Source organism: Trachinotus anak, unplaced genomic scaffold, assembly GCF_046630095.1.
Source record: "Trachinotus anak isolate AG129_WGS33_773 ecotype Australia unplaced genomic scaffold, CSIRO_AGI_Tana_v1 ptg000013l, whole genome shotgun sequence".
Taxonomy (NCBI): domain Eukaryota; kingdom Metazoa; phylum Chordata; class Actinopteri; order Carangiformes; family Carangidae; genus Trachinotus; species Trachinotus anak.
The window spans coordinates 16803248-16823148 of record NW_027273864.1 but is presented as its reverse complement, the minus strand read 5'-3'; the positions used below and the strand labels follow the sequence as shown (position 1 = coordinate 16823148).

General features: G+C 39.3%; 1 protein-coding gene across 1 annotated transcript; it reads left to right on the top strand.

Annotated features, from left to right (window-relative positions):
* Positions 1 to 5003: 5003 nt before the first annotated feature.
* Positions 5004 to 16844, top strand: LOC139631008 (myosin heavy chain, fast skeletal muscle-like). The gene is made up of 41 exons (XM_071494922.1): positions 5004 to 5073; positions 5276 to 5325; positions 5827 to 6042; positions 6376 to 6519; positions 6612 to 6768; positions 6971 to 6998; positions 7108 to 7219; positions 7308 to 7400; positions 7483 to 7546; positions 7638 to 7736; positions 7824 to 7927; positions 8283 to 8421; positions 8552 to 8670; positions 8884 to 9033; positions 9328 to 9498; positions 9586 to 9892; positions 9993 to 10066; positions 10162 to 10249; positions 10336 to 10453; positions 10540 to 10663; positions 10773 to 10909; positions 10993 to 11248; positions 11338 to 11580; positions 11673 to 11849; positions 11933 to 12078; positions 12181 to 12271; positions 12357 to 12746; positions 12834 to 12960; positions 13216 to 13334; positions 13430 to 13626; positions 13713 to 13896; positions 13981 to 14146; positions 14278 to 14402; positions 14780 to 15088; positions 15184 to 15387; positions 15477 to 15602; positions 15686 to 15856; positions 15952 to 16056; positions 16148 to 16243; positions 16437 to 16568; positions 16714 to 16844. The coding sequence occupies exons 3-41, from the start codon at positions 5839 to 5841 to the stop codon at positions 16732 to 16734; spliced, it is 5817 nt and encodes a 1938-aa protein (XP_071351023.1). The 5' UTR covers positions 5004 to 5073; positions 5276 to 5325; positions 5827 to 5838; the 3' UTR covers positions 16735 to 16844.
* Positions 16845 to 19901: the final 3057 nt, after the last annotated feature.

Here is a 19901-nt window from a genome sequence, read left to right as displayed (position 1 = left end):
TATGGGCAGTGTAGCTTCATCACTCAAAGTAACATAGGTGTCAACTGTCACCTGTTATCACGTAAAAGTCCTCTGGGTTACAATAACTGCAAATCTTTGCCAAGTGGTGATAATGTTCCTGACAGTCTGGTGACCTTACAGTTTTTCTTTGTGCTTCAACAAACATGTTGCGCAGTGTCGGGTGGGGGTCTTGTGATGAAAATAAACCTTTTAGTCAACTTCAACACGCACTGATACTTCTGCTCCTCCTTAAACAGTGACATCTCTGCTTAGCTTATTGGTGTAGGTAAATATTGTTTATAAATCAGTTTATTGGCAATTTATCTTTTCAGAATATGTAAGAAGATGCAAGTGAAGAAATACAGCATCTTGGTTTAATAATAATGAAATTACAACCTTGTTTGATGCTTGACTAGACTTCTGACTTAAAAACTAATTGTACTTGGTGTGAATCTAAAGTACTGAAATACTTTACAGGCAGGATGAAGTAATAGTACAGTCTAGTGCTTGTAATAAAGTTAAAAACAATCCTTAATAATCTGACAGAAGGAACCCAGATACTTTTACTGTTGTATTTAAATAGCTGCACTTTTATTATCTCTGGTTGTATTTCCAGAAAATGTCTCTATACAGTTTACTGATACTGCAGTATAAGAGTACAGTAACATGTGATTTTATTCCTGCTTAACTTAATGGCTTTCTATCATATCATATGGTTGTTGATAGCACATAATGATTCCCATTCTGTATTTATCTATAATTTATATTTTAATTACTAGTATATTTACACAATATAATTAAATTAATCTGAGAACACTAGCATTAAATTGATAAAAGCATCAGTAGATCTATTTATTAATTATTATGTATTTTACTTGTAAAACTGGACTCACAAAGTTGTGAGTTACAGTGCCCTTTTGTCAAACAGGAGTCTTAAGACCACCAAGGAAGCCAGTGTTTTATATCAAAGGTTGTTCCACAATAAGACTTGAAGTAGTGTCAAATGGCTGAGCATTGAGAACATTGCTGAGGAGACAGCTATATTTGTATTTCTTCCAAATAAGCACACCCAGAAGCATAAGAGATCATGTATCACATTTTTATTGAGTATATAGGCCTATTTCTTAGGGTGTGAAGTCCTCAGTATTTAGCTCCTAATGCCCACTCCTCATCTTTGCCACTTAAGTGTCATCTTTCAACAAGGAAAGAATGCAAACTACTACACATCATATAACATGATCCCCTTTTTCCTCGTATGGGGAACAAACACTTGACTTAGAGAAAGGTCAAGCAACAAGCTTGGCCTTGTCTTCAGTTCATCTGTCAGGACACACAGCACAACAAGACCATTTAAAGAAAGGGTTTAAAAATACATCTGCACCCTTGAGACAACACAAGTGTCTGTCTTGAAAAATCTGGAGACACAAATCTAATCACCTGTTCACTGCAGATTCCACATCAGACAATAGAGCTGTAAACAACAGTTTTAGAGTTTACTGTCCCACCAACATATAAAAAAGGATGCTATGAAGCTTGATGTCTACGTTTTGAACAAAGAACAGCTAGAGTAGGTGATGTAATAGGGTCAGAAACAAACAGCTGACTTGTCAACAGCAGTGGTTCGACACAAGGATAAAGCTGTCTTTGACTTTAAGCAACACAAAGGGGAAAGAAAAAGCATCATAATACACATATAAACATCATAATGGAAATGTAAACTGCAGACCAAAAGATTGGGTTAACAGATGCGACTCAAACAACTGCTGATTTAAAGCTTTCCATTATCATTTGAGCCACTAGAAAACCAATATGGTTAGAGTATTTTATCATTTGTTGTTGTCACTTCTGTTGCCTCTGCTGTTATCGCTGCATATCAGTTTAATAAACAAGCAACTGCAGAGCTTTACTGTTTCTGTTCTGTGTTAATTGACATTTCATGGACAGTGGGACAAACTATATTTTGAGGCTATGAGGCTGGCGAAGTGGTGCTTTGAGCTGCTCACCAGCACCAAATACAAAGTACAGCTGAGGCTGATAGGAAAGTGATTAGTTCTGCAGGTATTCAGTCATGAACTGAAGTACTGCAAAAGTTTGACCTTGTGAGGTAGCAGTGCAACCAACTAAAATCAGAACGTTACAAATATATAAATTTCCAGATGCAGTATATAGGTTTGTTTATTTCAGTAATGTTTGTCAATACTGTTGTAGAACATGTCAAAACAAAAAAACGAATGAAGGTTTACAAATGCCCTTTTTGTGATATTTTAACAACTCTGTCTGATGTGGTCCTGGTACCGTAGTTCAACCTATCAGGTTTCGTAGTTAGTCCCTAGAAAGCTGAAGCCCTTTGACCTCGACTAAACCCAGCCAGACGACCCTGTTAAGATTGACACGTCTGTCACCAGTCTGAGCTCTAGGATTATCACACCTTCATAAACCAAACAAATATCAAATGTGAGCCGGTGAATCAGTGAATATTTGGCACTCTGTAGGTTTATAAGAGTGGTGTGAGTTTTTAGAACCAAATGTGAGTCAAAAACTGGGAAACCGATCCTCAGACTGTGTCAGTACTGTCAGTAGGGGATTAATGGAAACCTGACACCGCTTCCCCACAGACGGCTTGCTCGAAGTCATGTATACTAATATCAGAGTATAAACATGGTTCTCTTTTACTGTAATATAACACTTTAATACCAGGTCATTAAAGATCGTTAGATTTATTACTATTTTACACTTACATGTTTTTTTTTTTAAATTTAGGTTTATTCAAAATCACTATGTTGAGACTTAGACACGCTGTAATGAGAGCACCAAATGTCACATGACACAAGTCACAACAAAGAGCACATGCTCCCTTCACTTTTCAGACATCACGTAGTTCAAGTTGAAGTTTATTTACATAGTTCAGTGTCATACAAAGAAAGTTCAAAATACTTAACAGGGTAATAACATGCTTAAACAAAACAATCAAAGCTTATGGCAACAAAAAGAAGAAAGAGAGAAGAACACAAGCACTTAAAAACAGCAGAGAGACAAAGTAAATGAATTAATGGGAACAGTATTGATTAAGAGAGCAATTCATGACTCAGACTGTCGACTTGTTGGGAAGTTATATGTACAAAAATAGAAGGAGGAACCCTGCACTCATCACCTATCTGTTTCTTTATGCAGGCAATATGACTGTGGAGCCTGAATTATTCCACAGTAATAGAAGAAATTCTTGAGGATAATATGTCATGTCATTAGTCTAAAAATGGAAGTACTTTTCTTAGACCAAATTAAATACCTGGAAAAATCAGATCTGGTCCCAAACAGAAAAGAAAGTTTGAAAAATATTGCAGAGATGACAAAAATGTAAAACTATTAACACCACTCGCTTCTGCATTAGTCAATGTTATATAAGTATAAGTTATAAGTATTAAGTTGTGTAGCAGTAACATGAATAATAAACACTGTCAAAATTATACACATTTGGGGAACATTTCACTTTGAGTCTCCCTATACAGCATTTATAAACAGAATGTAAACATGTATTACTGTACATTTTAGGTGTGTATTAATGTACAGTATTTGTCAAACATTACAACTTCTCCTATGAAGGCATCTTTTATACAGCTTTACTATATTTTAATTCATTATCTGTTTAAAACAAACTGTCACATAATGTTACATGTTCCTTAGAGTTGTAATAATATAAAGCACACAATGTTGTTGGTCATTTTTTTGTAATATGAAGTGTGCATCAATAATGTTATGACATTTGTAATTTCATCACATTAACTAAAACGTAGGCTCTGCTCCAAGATCTTCACCCTTGGCTTTTATAATGAGATATTTGGACACCTTTACAGACATTATTATCACTCCACAATGCAGTTTATATATAAGAAATACAATAATTTGAATGAAAATGCTGTAACATATACTTTTATTTGTAGCAGGCAGATATTTTTGACATAAGGTGTGGGGACATAGTGCTTTGTGATGGACAGCTGTATCAAGAGAACATCAAAGCAAATGCCACCACCATTTGTCTGACAAGTTATTTCTCACAGGATGCATGCTGTATGTCACATTTTACAGGACAGAGGAAATTAAAGTGCTATAAATATGAATATTTTTTTAATTTCTATTGTCCTTCCACCCTGCAGAACAAAGCCAATTAGCTTTGGAATTTCATAAAATGCAGACCTCAGCAAGTGCTTCTGATATCACGAGGTATCATCATTCTCACAGGCTCTTAGATTAGCAACTGTTCGGTCCAATTCTGCTCCTTTGTCACAGGAAAGACTTGCAAGGCTTCTGCAACAGAATACCAGTGACATATGAGAGCTTCTCCATGGCTAAACTCAGAGCCTCTGCAGTGCCAAGGTGCATTAAGGAGATTACTGTAAAGACCAAAACAATGTCTGATCTTCGGTGACTGATACAGCTGCCAGAACAATATTTATGTAAGGTTGAAAAAATGCTGCATTGTTAAGTCTTGATCTATTTATACACTTTTATATTCTGCCTCCATTTTAACAGTGTCTGGTAAAATAGTTAACAGAGACAAATGTGTTATGTGTTTTGTCTCACCATACATAGCAGCCCCCAAGAGTGTTGTTGTTTCTCTTTAAAACAAACAAATCATACTGAACAATATTCTTATGAATGACTGGGGAAAACAATACTCAGTTTATGTCTGTTTTAGTTTATAAACCTGATTTAACCTGGTGATGACATCATTGAGGGGCTTGCCATTTTTTCACACTAATTAACCACAATCATTTCTATCATTCAAGCAAGTCTTTGTAATATTTCCAATTTCAATTCTTGTCATTGTCTAAAACTTGCCTCTGTATCCTCAGGGACACTGAGAGTAAAAGTGGGAGGGAGTTTAATCTGTGATAAACTGCCTGTTGATCAGTTACAAAAGATGCCAGAGATCAGATCTGTGGCAAAAATACTCAAGCAAAGAGCGTAAAACTACATGACCAAATAAAGCCAGTCATTTCTGCCGAGTGTACACTGATCTCTCTATATAAGAAGGAAGTCTGGACGCCCCCAAGGACTGACAGGCGACCAGTCAAGGTGAGTGAGTTACAGTCTTTTATTAGCAGGAGGAAAGCCAGCAGCTTAATGAACAATCTAGGGCATGACTACTTACTACCAGACAAAGTGAACACAGAACTGCTGTGTTTATGCCAGCACTTCAGTGTACAGTAAGTTCACTTGTGTATGAAATATCTTAATAGCAGTTATTAATTTAAACAATTTGTGTTTCTGTCTTCAGATCCCTCATAAGACCATCATAATCATATTCTTCTACAGGGAGGGGAGAAGGTAAGTTACTTCTTTTCTTTTATCATTGTTTAGTTTGGCCTAAAAACATTTTTAATTACTAGTCGAGTACATATGTGAAAAGCATATGTGATATGAATGTCATAATTTTACTTTGTCTGTAACAATTACCAGTCAATTATGTTCATCTCACTGTATTGATGTTAACATCCTTAAATGAGCAAAGATAAATTGTTCCTATTTCTGTTACTTTGTAGGACATGTAAGAAGTCATTGCATCAACAATGATTTAACATTTAATAGAAAATCTAACAATCTTGCAAATTGTAAATGTGGCTTTTGTGTCTAATTGTGTAAATAATTTGGCACAAAACATACATAACTAAAACACAGCCTTGTCAATTTTTCTCTGTTCTTTGAGTGTAACATTCATTATAACATAAACAGCATTTCCTTTTCTTCATCAATAGGGCACCCTTATGTGTGCAGAGGACTGAAGGACTGAAATAACTGAGTGCTGCCTTGTTTTTGATTTACTTGCAGTAACGGGTCACCATGAGCACGGACGCGGAAATGGAGTGTTTTGGCCCGGCGGCCATTTACCTCCGGAAGCCAGAAAGAGAGAGAATTGAAGCTCAAAACACTCCCTTTGATGCTAAAACAGCTTATTTTGTGAGTGAGCCCAATGAAATGTACCTCAAGGGAAAACTTGTCAAGAAAGAGGGCGGCAAAGCCACCGTGGAGAGTCTCTGTGGAAAGGTGAGAGTGATGGCACTGGAATAAAACAATTTAAACAGTTTTGTCATATGAAAGAAAAAAGAATTAAAATAACATTCATTTTCAAAGAACGTTGAATGCAAGACTGAGTGATTGTCTCTTTAAAGTAAAATAAGTTGACATAACAGTGCATGAATTCAGTGTATGTCTATAATTTCTCTCTAATCGGGTCATAAAGGGAAAGCTGATTACTGATTTTGGAGTGCCAGACATATCTGTGTTTGTAGGTTTTTCTAAAGTTTACCTAAATTGTAACCACCTTAGTCAGTTCACTGTTGTAACTAAAGTCCTGTGTCTTTTCTGTCTCTGTAACAGTCTATAACTGTAAAGGATGTTGAGATCTTCCCCATGAACCCTCCAAAGTTCGATAAGATTGAGGACATGGCCATGATGACCCACCTCAGTGAGCCTGCTGTGCTGTATAACCTCAAAGAGCGCTATGCAGCATGGATGATCTACGTGAGCTTGAACTAAATCAGCACATGAGCACATTAAATTTACGGTGACAACAGGAAGATGTGTGTGAGTAATAGTCCTCTCTGTCCCCACAGACCTACTCAGGGCTGTTCTGCGTTACTGTGAACCCCTACAAGTGGCTCCCAGTGTATGATGCAGTGGTAGTATCAGGATACAGAGGAAAAAAGAGGATTGAGGCTCCGCCCCACATCTTCTCCATCTCGGACAACGCCTATCAGTTCATGCTCCAAGGTATCAATCATTTTAAAAAAGCTCTTTCAGAGAGGCCAGCCTTTGAAAAGTATACACTGTTTCACACTGTTGTAGTTGGTAAGGTTGCACTTTATGGGGACACTCTGACTGTTGTAATATAAAAATGTAATGTAGTCTTACTGTGTATGATAAATGAATGCAAAAATACAGCATGAGTGTTCAAACTGCATTCTCTTCACAGATCGTGAGAATCAGTCAATCCTGATTACGTAAGTAGTCAAGAGAGCTAATTTTTAACTCAGACTTATTATTTCTGCACTGTATTATGTCTGACATAGACTAATGCATCAAATAATTTTGTTATATAATTCATTCAAGTGGAGAATCCGGCGCAGGAAAGACTGTCAACACCAAACGTGTCATCCAGTACTTTGCGACAATCGCAGTGGCTTCGGGAAAAAAATCTGAGCAAGCTGCTGGAAAAATGCAGGTAAATAATGTAATATACTGTACATATGATAATATTCATGAAAATTGATATAGGAAAATACTAAGACACCATGTAATATTATTTTCAGGGGTCACTGGAGGATCAAATCATTGCAGCTAACCCACTGCTGGAGGCTTATGGAAATGCCAAAACTGTGAGGAATGACAACTCATCCCGCTTTGTAAGTGTTTGTTAACCTGGGTCTTTTCACACAACATCAGTTTTTAAGAAGTAATACTAATTCGCAGTTTTCTTTTGAATAGGGTAAATTCATCAGAATCCATTTCGGAACAACTGGGAAGCTGGCCTCAGCAGACATTGAAACATGTAAGGCTAGATATGGCACAGCAGACAAACTGCAGTTTGTTCTTGTACCTTCTGTTCATTGAACAGAACTGACCAACTGTGTGATCGACAGATCTGCTGGAGAAGTCTCGAGTGACGTTCCAGCTGTCTGCTGAGAGGAGCTACCACATCTTCTATCAGCTGACAACAGGCCACAAACCTGAGCTGATAGGTGAGAGATTAGTGAACAATGTTGTCAGTTTTTCTAAATCAAGTGATGTATTCTTCTATATTTACATGTTTTTTTCCTTTTCTTCAGAGGCTCTGCTGATCACCACAAATCCATATGACTATCCTATGATCAGTCAGGGTGAAATCACTGTCAAGAGTATCAATGACATTGAAGAATTCATTGCTACTGATGTAAGGACAACTTTACTTTGATGTTTGCATTTACTGCTACAAGAAATGGGCTTATGTTCACTTTCACAGTGACTATGTTTGATGAATTCATTAGACCAATGAGTCCTATTTTTATGAAGCTTTGAGGGTTTGTGTTTTTTTGCCATTGATTCAACTCTGTTGTAATTTTTGATAGTAGTGTTGTTCTTGATTGAATTATACGAAGTTGGGTTTCTAATGTCCTCCTTCATTTTCATATTACCATGAGCATGCTCATTATTGCTTGAAAGCTAAGTAAGCTGTATTACAAGTGTTTGATACATGCTGAACATTTGAGGACAGCTTGTGTTTTAAAACCTCCTTTTTTTAACCACAGACTGCTATTGACATCCTCGGCTTCACTGCAGAAGAGAAGGCATACATTTACAAGTTGACTGGAGCTGTGATGCATCATGGAAACATGAAATTCAAGCAGAAGCAGCGTGAGGAGCAGGCTGAGCCTGATGGCACTGAGGGTATGAAACCCATACAGCATGAACTTGAATGTAGTTGCAGAGGTTTTGACTTGTGTTTTCGAGTTGTACTGATGACTTCAACCTCATATTATGGGTTTTAAAGATGACAATTTGTGTTCTCTTTTCTTAGTGGCAGATAAAATCGCCTACCTCATGGGTCTGAACTCTGCTGATTTGCTCAAAGCACTATGCTACCCCAGAGTGAAGGTCGGGAACGAGTATGTGACCAAAGGTCAAACTGTCCCTCAGGTATAGGAGACAAAACACAAAAACACCAAAGTCTGTTTTTTGTTTTCACATATCAAGACACAGGTTAATAATATTTTCCTTACTAATGATTTGCAAAGGCTCTCACAGTTCTTATATCAGCTCTGTATGCTCTTTAGCTTGTTTTGACCCATAGACATCTTTTGTTAATTTTTACAATTTATAATATGTTGTACCATTCATTTGTAAAATCAGGTCAACAATTCCGTCATGGCTCTCTGCAAGTCTGTCTATGAGAAAATGTTCTTGTGGATGGTCGTCAGAATCAATGAGATGCTGGATACCAAGCAGCCCCGAAGCTTTTTCATCGGTGTCCTGGATATTGCTGGGTTTGAAATCTTTGATGTAAGTATGTGTGGATAACACTACATAGTCTTATACAGCTTCAATCAAATAAGTTTGCACAAACTTTTCATTTCAAAATCAGGGTGCACGGTGCATCAAAACTAAGAGTACTAATAATTTCATGTTTAGTAAGTGTTATGTAATTAACCACAACCATTTCTATCATTCAAACAATGAATTATTTGATCAGTTTGTATATTTCCTATTTAAATTCTTGTCATTGTCTAAAACTTGCCTCTGTATGCTCAGGGACACTGTGAGTAAAGCTTACATTTGATGTCTTTATCTCTTTAGTACAATAGCTTGGAGCAGCTTTGTATCAACTTCACCAATGAAAAACTGCAACAGTTTTTCAACCACCACATGTTTGTCCTGGAGCAAGAAGAGTACAAGAAAGAAGGAATTGAATGGGAGTTCATTGACTTTGGCATGGACCTGGCTGCCTGCATTGAGCTTATTGAGAAGGTGAGAAGATGTTCTATATTGACAAATACAGAAAACCGTTCAACACCTTGAAAGCTTCTGTTTTAAATAATCATTTCATTGTGACAGCCAATGGGCATCTTCTCCATCCTTGAAGAGGAGTGTATGTTCCCCAAGGCAACGGACACAACCTTCAAGAACAAACTGTATGACCAGCATCTTGGGAAAAGTGCCCCCTTCCAGAAACCAAAACCTGCCAAAGGCAAAGCTGAGGCCCATTTCTCTCTGGTGCACTATGCTGGCACTGTTGATTACAACATCGTTGGCTGGCTGGACAAGAACAAAGATCCCCTGAATGACTCAGTGGTTCAGCTCTACCAGAAGTCGTCAGTCAAACTGCTGTCCTTCCTGTATGCATCACATGCCTCATCAGAAGGTACATGCTGTTATGTGTCTCTACATTATGAGATATTAAAACTGAAAACTCACTTGTGTTGAATTTAACCATTTCAATGTAATTGTTGTTCCACTGACAGCTGAGGGTGGCGGTGGCAAGAAAGCTGGCAAGAAGAAGGGTGGCTCCTTCCAGACTGTGTCTGCGTTGTTCAGAGTAAGATTTGAGAGAATGACTCATGTGCTTCACTGCAATTATCTCTAATTTAGTGCCGTTTGGAATGATCTTTAAATGTCCTTTAAATTCTTCAGGAGAATTTAGGCAAGCTGATGACCAACTTGAGGAGCACTCATCCTCACTTTGTACGTTGTCTGATTCCCAATGAATCAAAGACTCCAGGTAATCCTAGTATCAGTATTAATGTATTCACTTAAAAAGAATTCTGTAAACATGCAACACACAACTGAATTTAGCATGTCTTTAAGGTCTTATGGAGAACCACCTGGTCATCCACCAGCTGAGGTGTAACGGTGTGCTGGAAGGCATCAGGATCTGCAGGAAAGGTTTCCCCAGCAGAATCCTCTATGGTGACTTCAAGCAGAGGTAGCAGAAATATCGTCTTTGCAGGCATTAAAAAGTGTTTATCACCACACTAGTGCTTTCTAACTGAATAAAATCTTTTTTCATAGATATAAAGTATTGAATGCCAGTGTCATCCCAGAGGGACAGTTTATCGACAACAAGAAGGCCTCAGAGAAACTGCTAGGATCCATCGATGTGGACCACACTCAGTACAAGTTTGGCCATACCAAGGTAGAGTAAGAAACTCTCCTCTGGAAATGGCGGTTTACAAAGAGGTACAAGATCAGCTATCGAGAAGTTATTAAAATTGTTGAATCTCGGGTGTTTTTTTGGCTCTCAGGTGTTCTTCAAAGCCGGTCTGCTGGGAACTCTGGAGGAGATGAGAGATGAAAAACTGGCTGAACTGGTCACAATGACTCAGGCTCTCTGCAGAGGTTACCTCATGAGGAGAGAGTTTGTCAAGATGATGGAAAGGAGGTAATGTTTCCGTCTATTTTTTTTTCATCAACTTTATTTCTAAAAATAAACATTGCTAAAAAAATGTTCTTTGTTTTCATCAGAGAGGCCATTTTCTCCATCCAGTACAACATCCGCTCATTCATGAATGTCAAAACCTGGCCATGGATGAAATTATACTTCAAGATTAAGCCTCTGCTAAAGAGTGCAGAGACTGAGAAAGAGATGGCCCAAATGAAAGAGGACTTTGAAAAGACCAAAGAAGACCTATCAAAGGCTCTGGCTAAGAAGAAAGAACTGGAGGAGAAGATGGTTTCTCTCCTGCAGGAGAAGAATGACCTCTTGTTGCAAGTGCAGTCTGTAAGTTGCATAACTGTGGCTATTGTGTGTATTTCTACTTAATATCCTTCATAAAATTACTGATTTCATGACACAAACTTGACTTTTAGGAAGGTGAAAACCTTGCTGATGCTGAGGAAAGGTGCGAGGGGCTCATTAAAGCAAAAATCCAGCTTGAGGCTAAACTCAAGGAGACGGCTGAGAGACTGGAGGATGAGGAGGAAATGAATGCTGAGTTGACTGCAAAGAAGAGGAAGCTGGAGGATGAGTGCTCTGAGTTGAAGAAAGACATTGATGACTTGGAGCTCACCCTGGCAAAGGTGGAAAAGGAGAAACATGCCACTGAGAACAAGGTGACAAGATTGTTTTCTTTTGACTAGATATTTTCAAGATAATGTGTAAATAAAAACCTTTTGTTAATTCAAATTCATGGAAATGTTTATAGGTCAAAAACCTTACAGAAGAAATGGCCTCTCAAGATGAGACCATTGCCAAGTTGACGAAAGAGAAGAAAGCCCTCCAAGAGGCCCATCAGCAGGTCCTTGATGATCTTCAGGCAGAGGAAGACAAAGTCAACACTCTGACAAAGGCCAAGACCAAGCTGGAGCAGCAAGTGGATGATGTGAGTAATATACCTATGGGAGCAAATAATGAACATACCAATCATATCTTTATTGTGATTCAATGCACCTCTTTCCCTGACAGCTTGAAGGTTCCCTGGAGCAAGAGAAGAAGCTCCGTATGGATCTTGAGCGAGCAAAGAGGAAGCTCGAAGGAGATCTGAAACTGGCCCATGAATCCATAATGGATCTGGAGAATGACAAGCAGCAGTCTGAGGAGAAAATAAAGAAGTTAGAAAATGATTTTATCTGTCCTCTAACAGTAAAGATTCTATGAGAGGTTCTTCTGAAACACAATTTCAATATTGCCATATTGATTTCCTTCCTCTTCAGGAAGGACTTTGAGATAAGCCAGCTCCTGGGTAAGATTGAGGATGAGCAGTCTCTTGGAATCCAGCTACAGAAAAAGATAAAAGAACTTCAGGTGTGTTTTTGAACAAGTGCCAGTCAAAAGCAAAATAACTGTCAAATATCTTCAATGATTTTCACTTAAACATTGTGTATTTCAGGCTCGTATTGAGGAGCTGGAAGAAGAGATTGAGGCTGAGAGGGCTGCTCGGGCCAAGGTGGAGAAACAGAGGTCTGATCTCTCCAGGGAGCTTGAGGAGATCAGCGAGAGGCTCGAAGAGGCTGGTGGAGCAACTGCAGCTCAGATTGAAATGAACAAGAAGCGCGAGGCTGAGTTTCAGAAGCTGCGTCGTGATCTCGAAGAGTCCACCCTACAGCATGAGGCCACCGCTGCAGCTCTGCGCAAGAAGCAGGCCGACAGTGTGGCAGAGCTGGGAGAACAGATTGATAATCTCCAGAGAGTCAAACAGAAACTGGAGAAAGAGAAAAGTGAATACAAGATGGAGATCGATGACCTCAGCAGCAATATGGAGTCTATCGCCAAAGCAAAGGTGAGAGCGCTGCATTTTCATAAAGGGAGCAAAATTTTATTTTTATTGGTAAATAACTTCAAACTAACACATGCTTTCTTTTATCAGGCAAACCTTGAAAAGATGTGCAGGACATTAGAAGATCAACTGTGTGAGCTTAAATCCAAGAATGATGAGAATGTCCGTCAGCTAAACGACTTCAGTGCACAAAAAGCAAGACTTCAAACTGAAAATGGTATGCTTGCACAATCCTGAAGATAAATACTGTGGGAGGATCTTTAAAAATGTAAATTATCGATAAATATTATATTATATGATATTACACTAGGTGCAAACCTGTAAAATATATCTCTATTTGTCAGACAAGATGGAGAGATGCACAATATTACGAACCCTGCCCAATGTGTGCATAAGAAATTTCTCTCAGTAGTCTAAGTATCATTTTCTGAAATTCTGATGTACATTAAGTTGTTACTATATCTTTGATTAGGTGAAATTGTGCGTCAGCTGGAGGAGAAAGAAGCTCTTGTTTCTCAGCTGACAAGAGGCAAGCAGGCCTTTACCCAGCAAATTGAGGAGCTGAAGAGGCACATAGAGGAGGAAGTTAAGGTAACAGTCTATGAAAACAGATGGATAACCACAGAGTATAAAGCCACCAGGTGATTGGTATCAAATATTGATCAGGTTCTCATTTGGATTATCAGGCCAAGAATGCCCTGGCTCATGCTGTTCAGTCATCCCGTCATGACTGCGACCTGCTCAGAGAGCAGTATGAGGAGGAGCAGGAGGCCAAGGCTGAGCTGCAACGTGCATTGTCCAAGGCCAACAGCGAGGTGGCTCAGTGGAGAACCAAATATGAGACTGATGCCATTCAGCGCACTGAGGAGCTGGAGGAGGCAAAGTAATGGACAGTCCTGAAGTCACACTGTTTCCACATGCACTGAGTCTGTAAATGATCTAAAACCCACTTATTATACGTTTTAACAGGAAAAAGCTTGCCCAGCGTCTTCAGGATGCTGAGGAATCCATCGAGGCTGTGAACGCAAAATGTGCCTCTCTGGAAAAGACAAAACAGAGGCTGCAGGGTGAAGTGGAGGACCTGATGATCGATGTGGAGAGAGCTAATGCTCTTGCTGCTACCCTCGACAAGAAGCAAAGGAACTTTGACAAGGTTTGCTATTTTTTATATAAACATATGGTTTTTACTAGTTGCATGAGGTGACAAAAAACACTCACTTGCTTGTTTTACTTTCAGGTTCTCGCTGAATGGAAGCAGAAGTATGAGGAGAGTCAGGCAGAGCTGGAGGGAGCTCAGAAGGAGGCTCGGTCAATGAGTACTGAGCTGTTCAAAATGAAAAACTCATATGAAGAAGCTCTGGACCACTTGGAGACCTTGAAGAGGGAGAACAAGAACCTGCAACGTAAGAAAGTTAATTTTATTTTCCCCAATGGATATGCACTCAGTTCAATTTATCTGAAGTATCTATATTACATGATATTTTTTACTTTGCTTATGTGCTAAAATTTATACTTTATAAACCTGCTCCAACAGAGGAGATCTCAGATCTGAGTGAACAACTGGGTGAGACTGGTAAGACTATTCATGAGCTTGAGAAGGGAAAGAAGACAGTGGAGGGTGAGAAATCAGAGATCCAGACTGCTCTGGAGGAGGCAGAGGTAAGACTGAATCATTGTATCAATCATTATAGCTTAAAGTTACAGTGACAGAAGAACCACCTTGTCCAAATCATTCAACCGTTGTACAAGCAGAGGAGATGTAAAGAAAACTGAAATTTAAAATTGTAGACCAAATGTAAATATGAAATATAGATGAAAAATCTAAAATATTGCAAAAAGAAAAAGTACACAGCTGTGTTTCTGTATTAGCTGCAAGACAGTTGTGAAATATTAGCAGAACCTGTGTGAGACTCATCTTGTAAAGGTGTTGGACTTGACACCTCAGTGCTATTTTTCTTCACTGTGACTCAGTTTCTGTATTTATAATGAAGGAACTCTTCTGTGCTGTAGTTGATAAAGGTCATACTTGTTAACAGGCTACCCTGGAGCATGAGGAATCCAAGATTCTCCGTATTCAGCTTGAGCTCACCCAAGTCAAGAGCGAAATTGACAGAAAACTTGCAGAGAAGGACGAGGAGATTGAGCAGATCAAGAGGAACAGCCAGAGAGTGATTGAGTCTATGCAGAGCACTCTGGACGCTGAGGTCAGAAGCAGGAATGATGCCCTGAGAATCAAGAAGAAGATGGAGGGAGACCTCAATGAGATGGAGATTCAGCTGAGCCATGCCAACCGCCAGGCAGCTGAAGCCCAGAAACAGCTGAGAAACGTGCAAGGCCAACTTAAGGTAACTCCACTGGAGGATCTGTGGCAGAGAATCTTCTTTCTGTAAAAGTAGCTGAATACTTTTGCTTATATAGCTATCAATGTTTTACAATTTAGGATGCTCAGCTTCATCTTGATGAGGCCATTAGAAGTCAGGAAGACATGAAGGAGCAGGTTGCTATGGTGGAGCGCAGGAACAACCTGATGCTGGCTGAGATCGAGGAGCTGAGAGCTGCACTGGAGCAGACGGAGAGAGGCCGCAAAGTGGCTGAACAGGAGCTGGTTGATGCCAGCGAGCGTGTGGCACTACTGCACTCTCAGGTACCCTCAAAGACTGACAAACAAGAATTGAAACTTTGTTCCTCTATAGCTGAACACGTTAAATTTCATTGCTGCTTCTTTTATAATAGAACACCAGCCTCATCAACACCAAAAAGAAACTGGAGGCTGACCTGGTCCAGATCCAAGGAGAAGTAGAAGACGCTGTTCAGGAAGCAAGAAATGCTGAAGAAAAAGCCAAGAAGGCCATCACTGATGTGAGTCAAAATGATTCAGATATAGCTCCTTACTTCTTTATGGTATTGGAGGATTGTCTGTAGTCATGGTTGTTGTGTTATAGGCCGCCATGATGGCAGAAGAGTTAAAGAAAGAGCAGGACACCAGTGCTCATTTGGAGAGGATGAAGAAGAACCTGGAGGTGACAGTGAAGGACCTTCAACACCGCCTTGATGAGGCTGAGAATCTGGCCATGAAGGGCGGCAAGAAGCAGCTCCAGAAACTGGAGGCTAGGGTAAAGATAGCTTTGCCTGCCAACCTCAGCTCGACTTTAGTTTCAGTGTTAATTTTTTTTCCTCCAAGTAACAGCAGACACTGTCTATATTTCAGGTGCGTGAGCTTGAGGCTGAAGTTGAAGCTGAGCAGAGACGAGGAGCAGAGGCTGTCAAAGGTGTGAGGAAGTATGAGAGAAGAGTGAAGGAGCTCACCTACCAGGTATTTCTTATTTTCATTATGACTGATTGGTACAGTTGCTTGACAAATATGCAAATGAATACACTTCAATCATCAATTCATGTCACTGCAGACTGAGGAGGACAAGAAGAACGTCAGCAGACTTCAGGATCTGGTGGACAAGCTGCAGCTGAAAGTGAAGGCCTACAAGAGACAGTCTGAGGAGGCTGTAAGTCAGAAACTTGTTTAAACCTATTCACTGTATTGCCTGAAATAAAGCCTTAAAACTGAAAGAATACAACCACACACTTCCATTATGTGTGTAAAATGTCTGACAGTAACAACTTAATTACCAGAATCAGTTCATCACTGCATCTTCGGTCTCAAAGGTTGTTGACTCCAGTGTTGAATTTTACCCACAGGAGGAGCAGGCCAACACTCACCTGTCCAGGTACAGGAAGGTTCAGCACGAGCTGGAGGAGGCTCAGGAGAGAGCTGACATCGCTGAGTCTCAGGTCAACAAGCTGAGGGCAAAGAGTCGAGAAATTGGAAAAGTAAGTAAGACATGGAACTCAAGCACATGCTGTTGTAAATATCAAGTGGTGGTCGATTGTGCTAGAGGAAAAGATTTCTTGTTCCAGATTTCTAACTGGTGACTGTTTTCATTTGATTAATTATCTTTATTTCTCTCCGTTTTAGGCAAAGGAGGCTGAAGAATAATCTGCAACGTCTTTGAGAGATTCAAATGAGAATCATAAAATATGATTTTCCATTTAACTGCTCTCACTCAATATTGTAAGTGTACATTCAATAAATATATATTGCCAGTGTGCTGCCTTTAAACTCTTCTTTGCACCACAAAAACAAAAAGCACCACCCCTGAGGAAAAGAAAAACAAGTGCAGCTTACATGTCTCGTCTTCACACGTCAGGACTGACAAACACTCATAGGAGGAATAGGTAATGTAGGTAACAAGGGGAGAGAAAGTACTGATGCCACTGTGCAAAACATCCACATGAAGACGCAAATTCCAATGTGTGTGACAGTATTTTGACATATGAGCCTTCATCAGGCTTTCACAACCAAAATGCTGAATTTCAGCCATGAGATGGAAAGTTTTACTTAGATTAGGATGAATACCTGCATTCTGGAGAGATGAACAGTTCTGCAGTGAATGAGGTAGAGTAAAACCACATTTAAAACCACATCCTGTGGGACACCTCAGTGGCTCACCTAGTTGAATGTGTACCGTTAAGGCTTAGTCCTGACTGCAGTGGCCTGGTTTTGAGTCTGACTGGTGGCCCTTTGCTGCATGTCATCCCCCCTCTCTCTCTCCGACGTTCCTGTCTCTCACTTTGGCTATGATAAAGGCATAAAAAGCCCCCAAAAATAACCTCAAAGAAACACATCTTGTTTGAAAGGGTTAATTCAAATCCAGAAGTCAGCCTCCCTACTCCATGACACACTACAAATGTCTTTAAGCATATTACAAAATACAACCAGGGAGAGAACTTGGGGCTGCAGCAAGAATAATCCCAGATACCAGCTCTTAGATAAAACTTGTCACTTAATTGTATTGAATTTAACACATCTTCGTCATTGTCTGATACATACCTGCAGCCAGTAGGGTTTCCCTGACTTGGAACACTGGGCAGGTCGACCTGCAATGAAGTGTTCATCTTACACAGCAGCAGAAATTAAACACATGCTGTTACACAACGCAGTCAGAGCTCTCATGTCAACTCTCGGAAGAGGCAATATTTTTCCAAGACATTAATCATTTGATCAATATTGTGGGGTGGCAAGTGGGAGTGAAGATGAAGCACGTTTTGCTTGTTACATCACTGCACTTCCTGAAAGCAGAGAGAGATAAATAGATACATAAATTCTGCAACCCACTGGGGCAAAGCAACCACTCAGTACTATGTGTTTCCTCTTTGGGGAGCCATTTCATTTACTCTGTGACAAATGACAGCTGCCTCCCTCCCACCAATGATCTTATTGCACCTGTTTGTTCCTGAATCTTTGGCTCCAACACAACTTTATACTGGTGCGGTTATTGGTAGAGGACTCTCTGTGCTGAACACACAGGAGACAGTTGAACATTACAGTTGAGTATTTGTCTACTTAAACTGTGTATTTTGGTCCTTTTTATGTCTTCTGCAACAGGCGGGTGAATATGGTACAAAACTTTTGGATTCACAAAAAGAAACATATTAACATTTATGCCCACTGCGGTTAAGTGCATCAGTGTCTTGATTTACACACCAGTCCTGTTGGTCACTAACCCATTTAACACCACAGTATATCAGATTTTAACCCCAAATAATTCCTAAAACGATTCAGAGCTAAATTAGAATAAATCTGTAAATATGTAATCGATCCTAACTTTAAACACAACCTACTGAACATTGTTTCATAGTTTTGTGCATAATTTCAGAAAAATAATTTGAAATGCAAACAACATATATTAATGCAGGAATACAGTATGTCATCATTTGTAAGACAAAAAAAACCAAAACTAGTTCTCCATCTATCTGATAGTTATACCTGCGTATCCTTGATAACAGTGTAATTTGAAGCAGTTTTACCCAAAGAGAGGTCATGTCCTGCAGCATCAAACCTTGTCTCCCCTGAAAGCTTCATCTCTTCACTGACTCTTGTGAAACTTGTGAGACATTGGCCCCTGATCTTTGGTGGTTATACCTCACATGATGCATTAAAATGAAAATGAAGATTTAAACTGCTTTGCCAAACACTGTCGCTCTGATATCATGGCTAAATCAGACCGTGTATTTCTCTTTAAGCCACATAATGATGCCAGTACGCCTGTTGGATAGATGGTATCACTTTTCCAAGCAAGGCTATTGAGAGCAGCTGGCAAGCAGGAGTGTTGGTTTATTGAATCACAGAAGCCAAAACATCCCACAACCCCCGTCTAGAATTGTTAGTGTCTGTGGAAGTAGCCAATGACCTATCATCTTTCCTCTGAAGACCAAAGCCTACTGCTTGATATCCTTACTGACTGACATTGAGAGCAAATGCACACGATGCTTGACCCTTGGATTTCTTTTCTGGTCCTCACCAAGCTGCCCAAAATTCATGTTTTAATCCTCAACAGCTGACAAGAAGTCTCTCTGCATTAGATAATGGAAGGACTGTCAGCTGGAATATACTGGAGTACTGGAGACCTTCAGGAGTTTCACTTCATACTTGACACTGAGAGAAACCAGACTTGTGCCACAAAGATCACTACTTTTGTTAAGATCATAATAACCTACTACTTTTGCCCAGTAACCAAACTCATTTAAGGGCCCATATAAATATTTCCTCCTTCTCACTGTTAAACAGCAGAGGAGGAACTTAACCAAGAGCAGCAGTACATCTTCGTTTAGTGGTACAATTAGTAATTTTACCACTGTATATAGTATATAGTATATATCATTATTATATAATAGTAAAATGAATATCTTTGGGCTTTGGACTGTTGGTTAGACGAAACAACAACTTCAACTGTTTTTCAAAATGTTCTGCCATTTCATAGGATAAACAATTAATTGAAAAAATAATCAAAAGATCCATTAATAATCACAGTGCTTTAGTTTCATGTTTGACATTTCTTAATTTCATACTGTAATTTATGCTCTTTTGATGTAGATTATGTTTGTTGATGAAGAATTGAGAGAAATGAATTCACTAAATGTGATGATTCCTCTTCTCTTTTGGTGAATAAATCTGTTTCTTTTTTTAATAGCCCACCCTACAGGCGTTCATAACCAGTTAATCAGCTATTTTATCTGCTTTAATGATCAGCAGCCAACACTAGTCACTGTGTACTTTTCTTTGTATACTATAAAATCATATGAGTAGGTTGGGATCCTTTTATA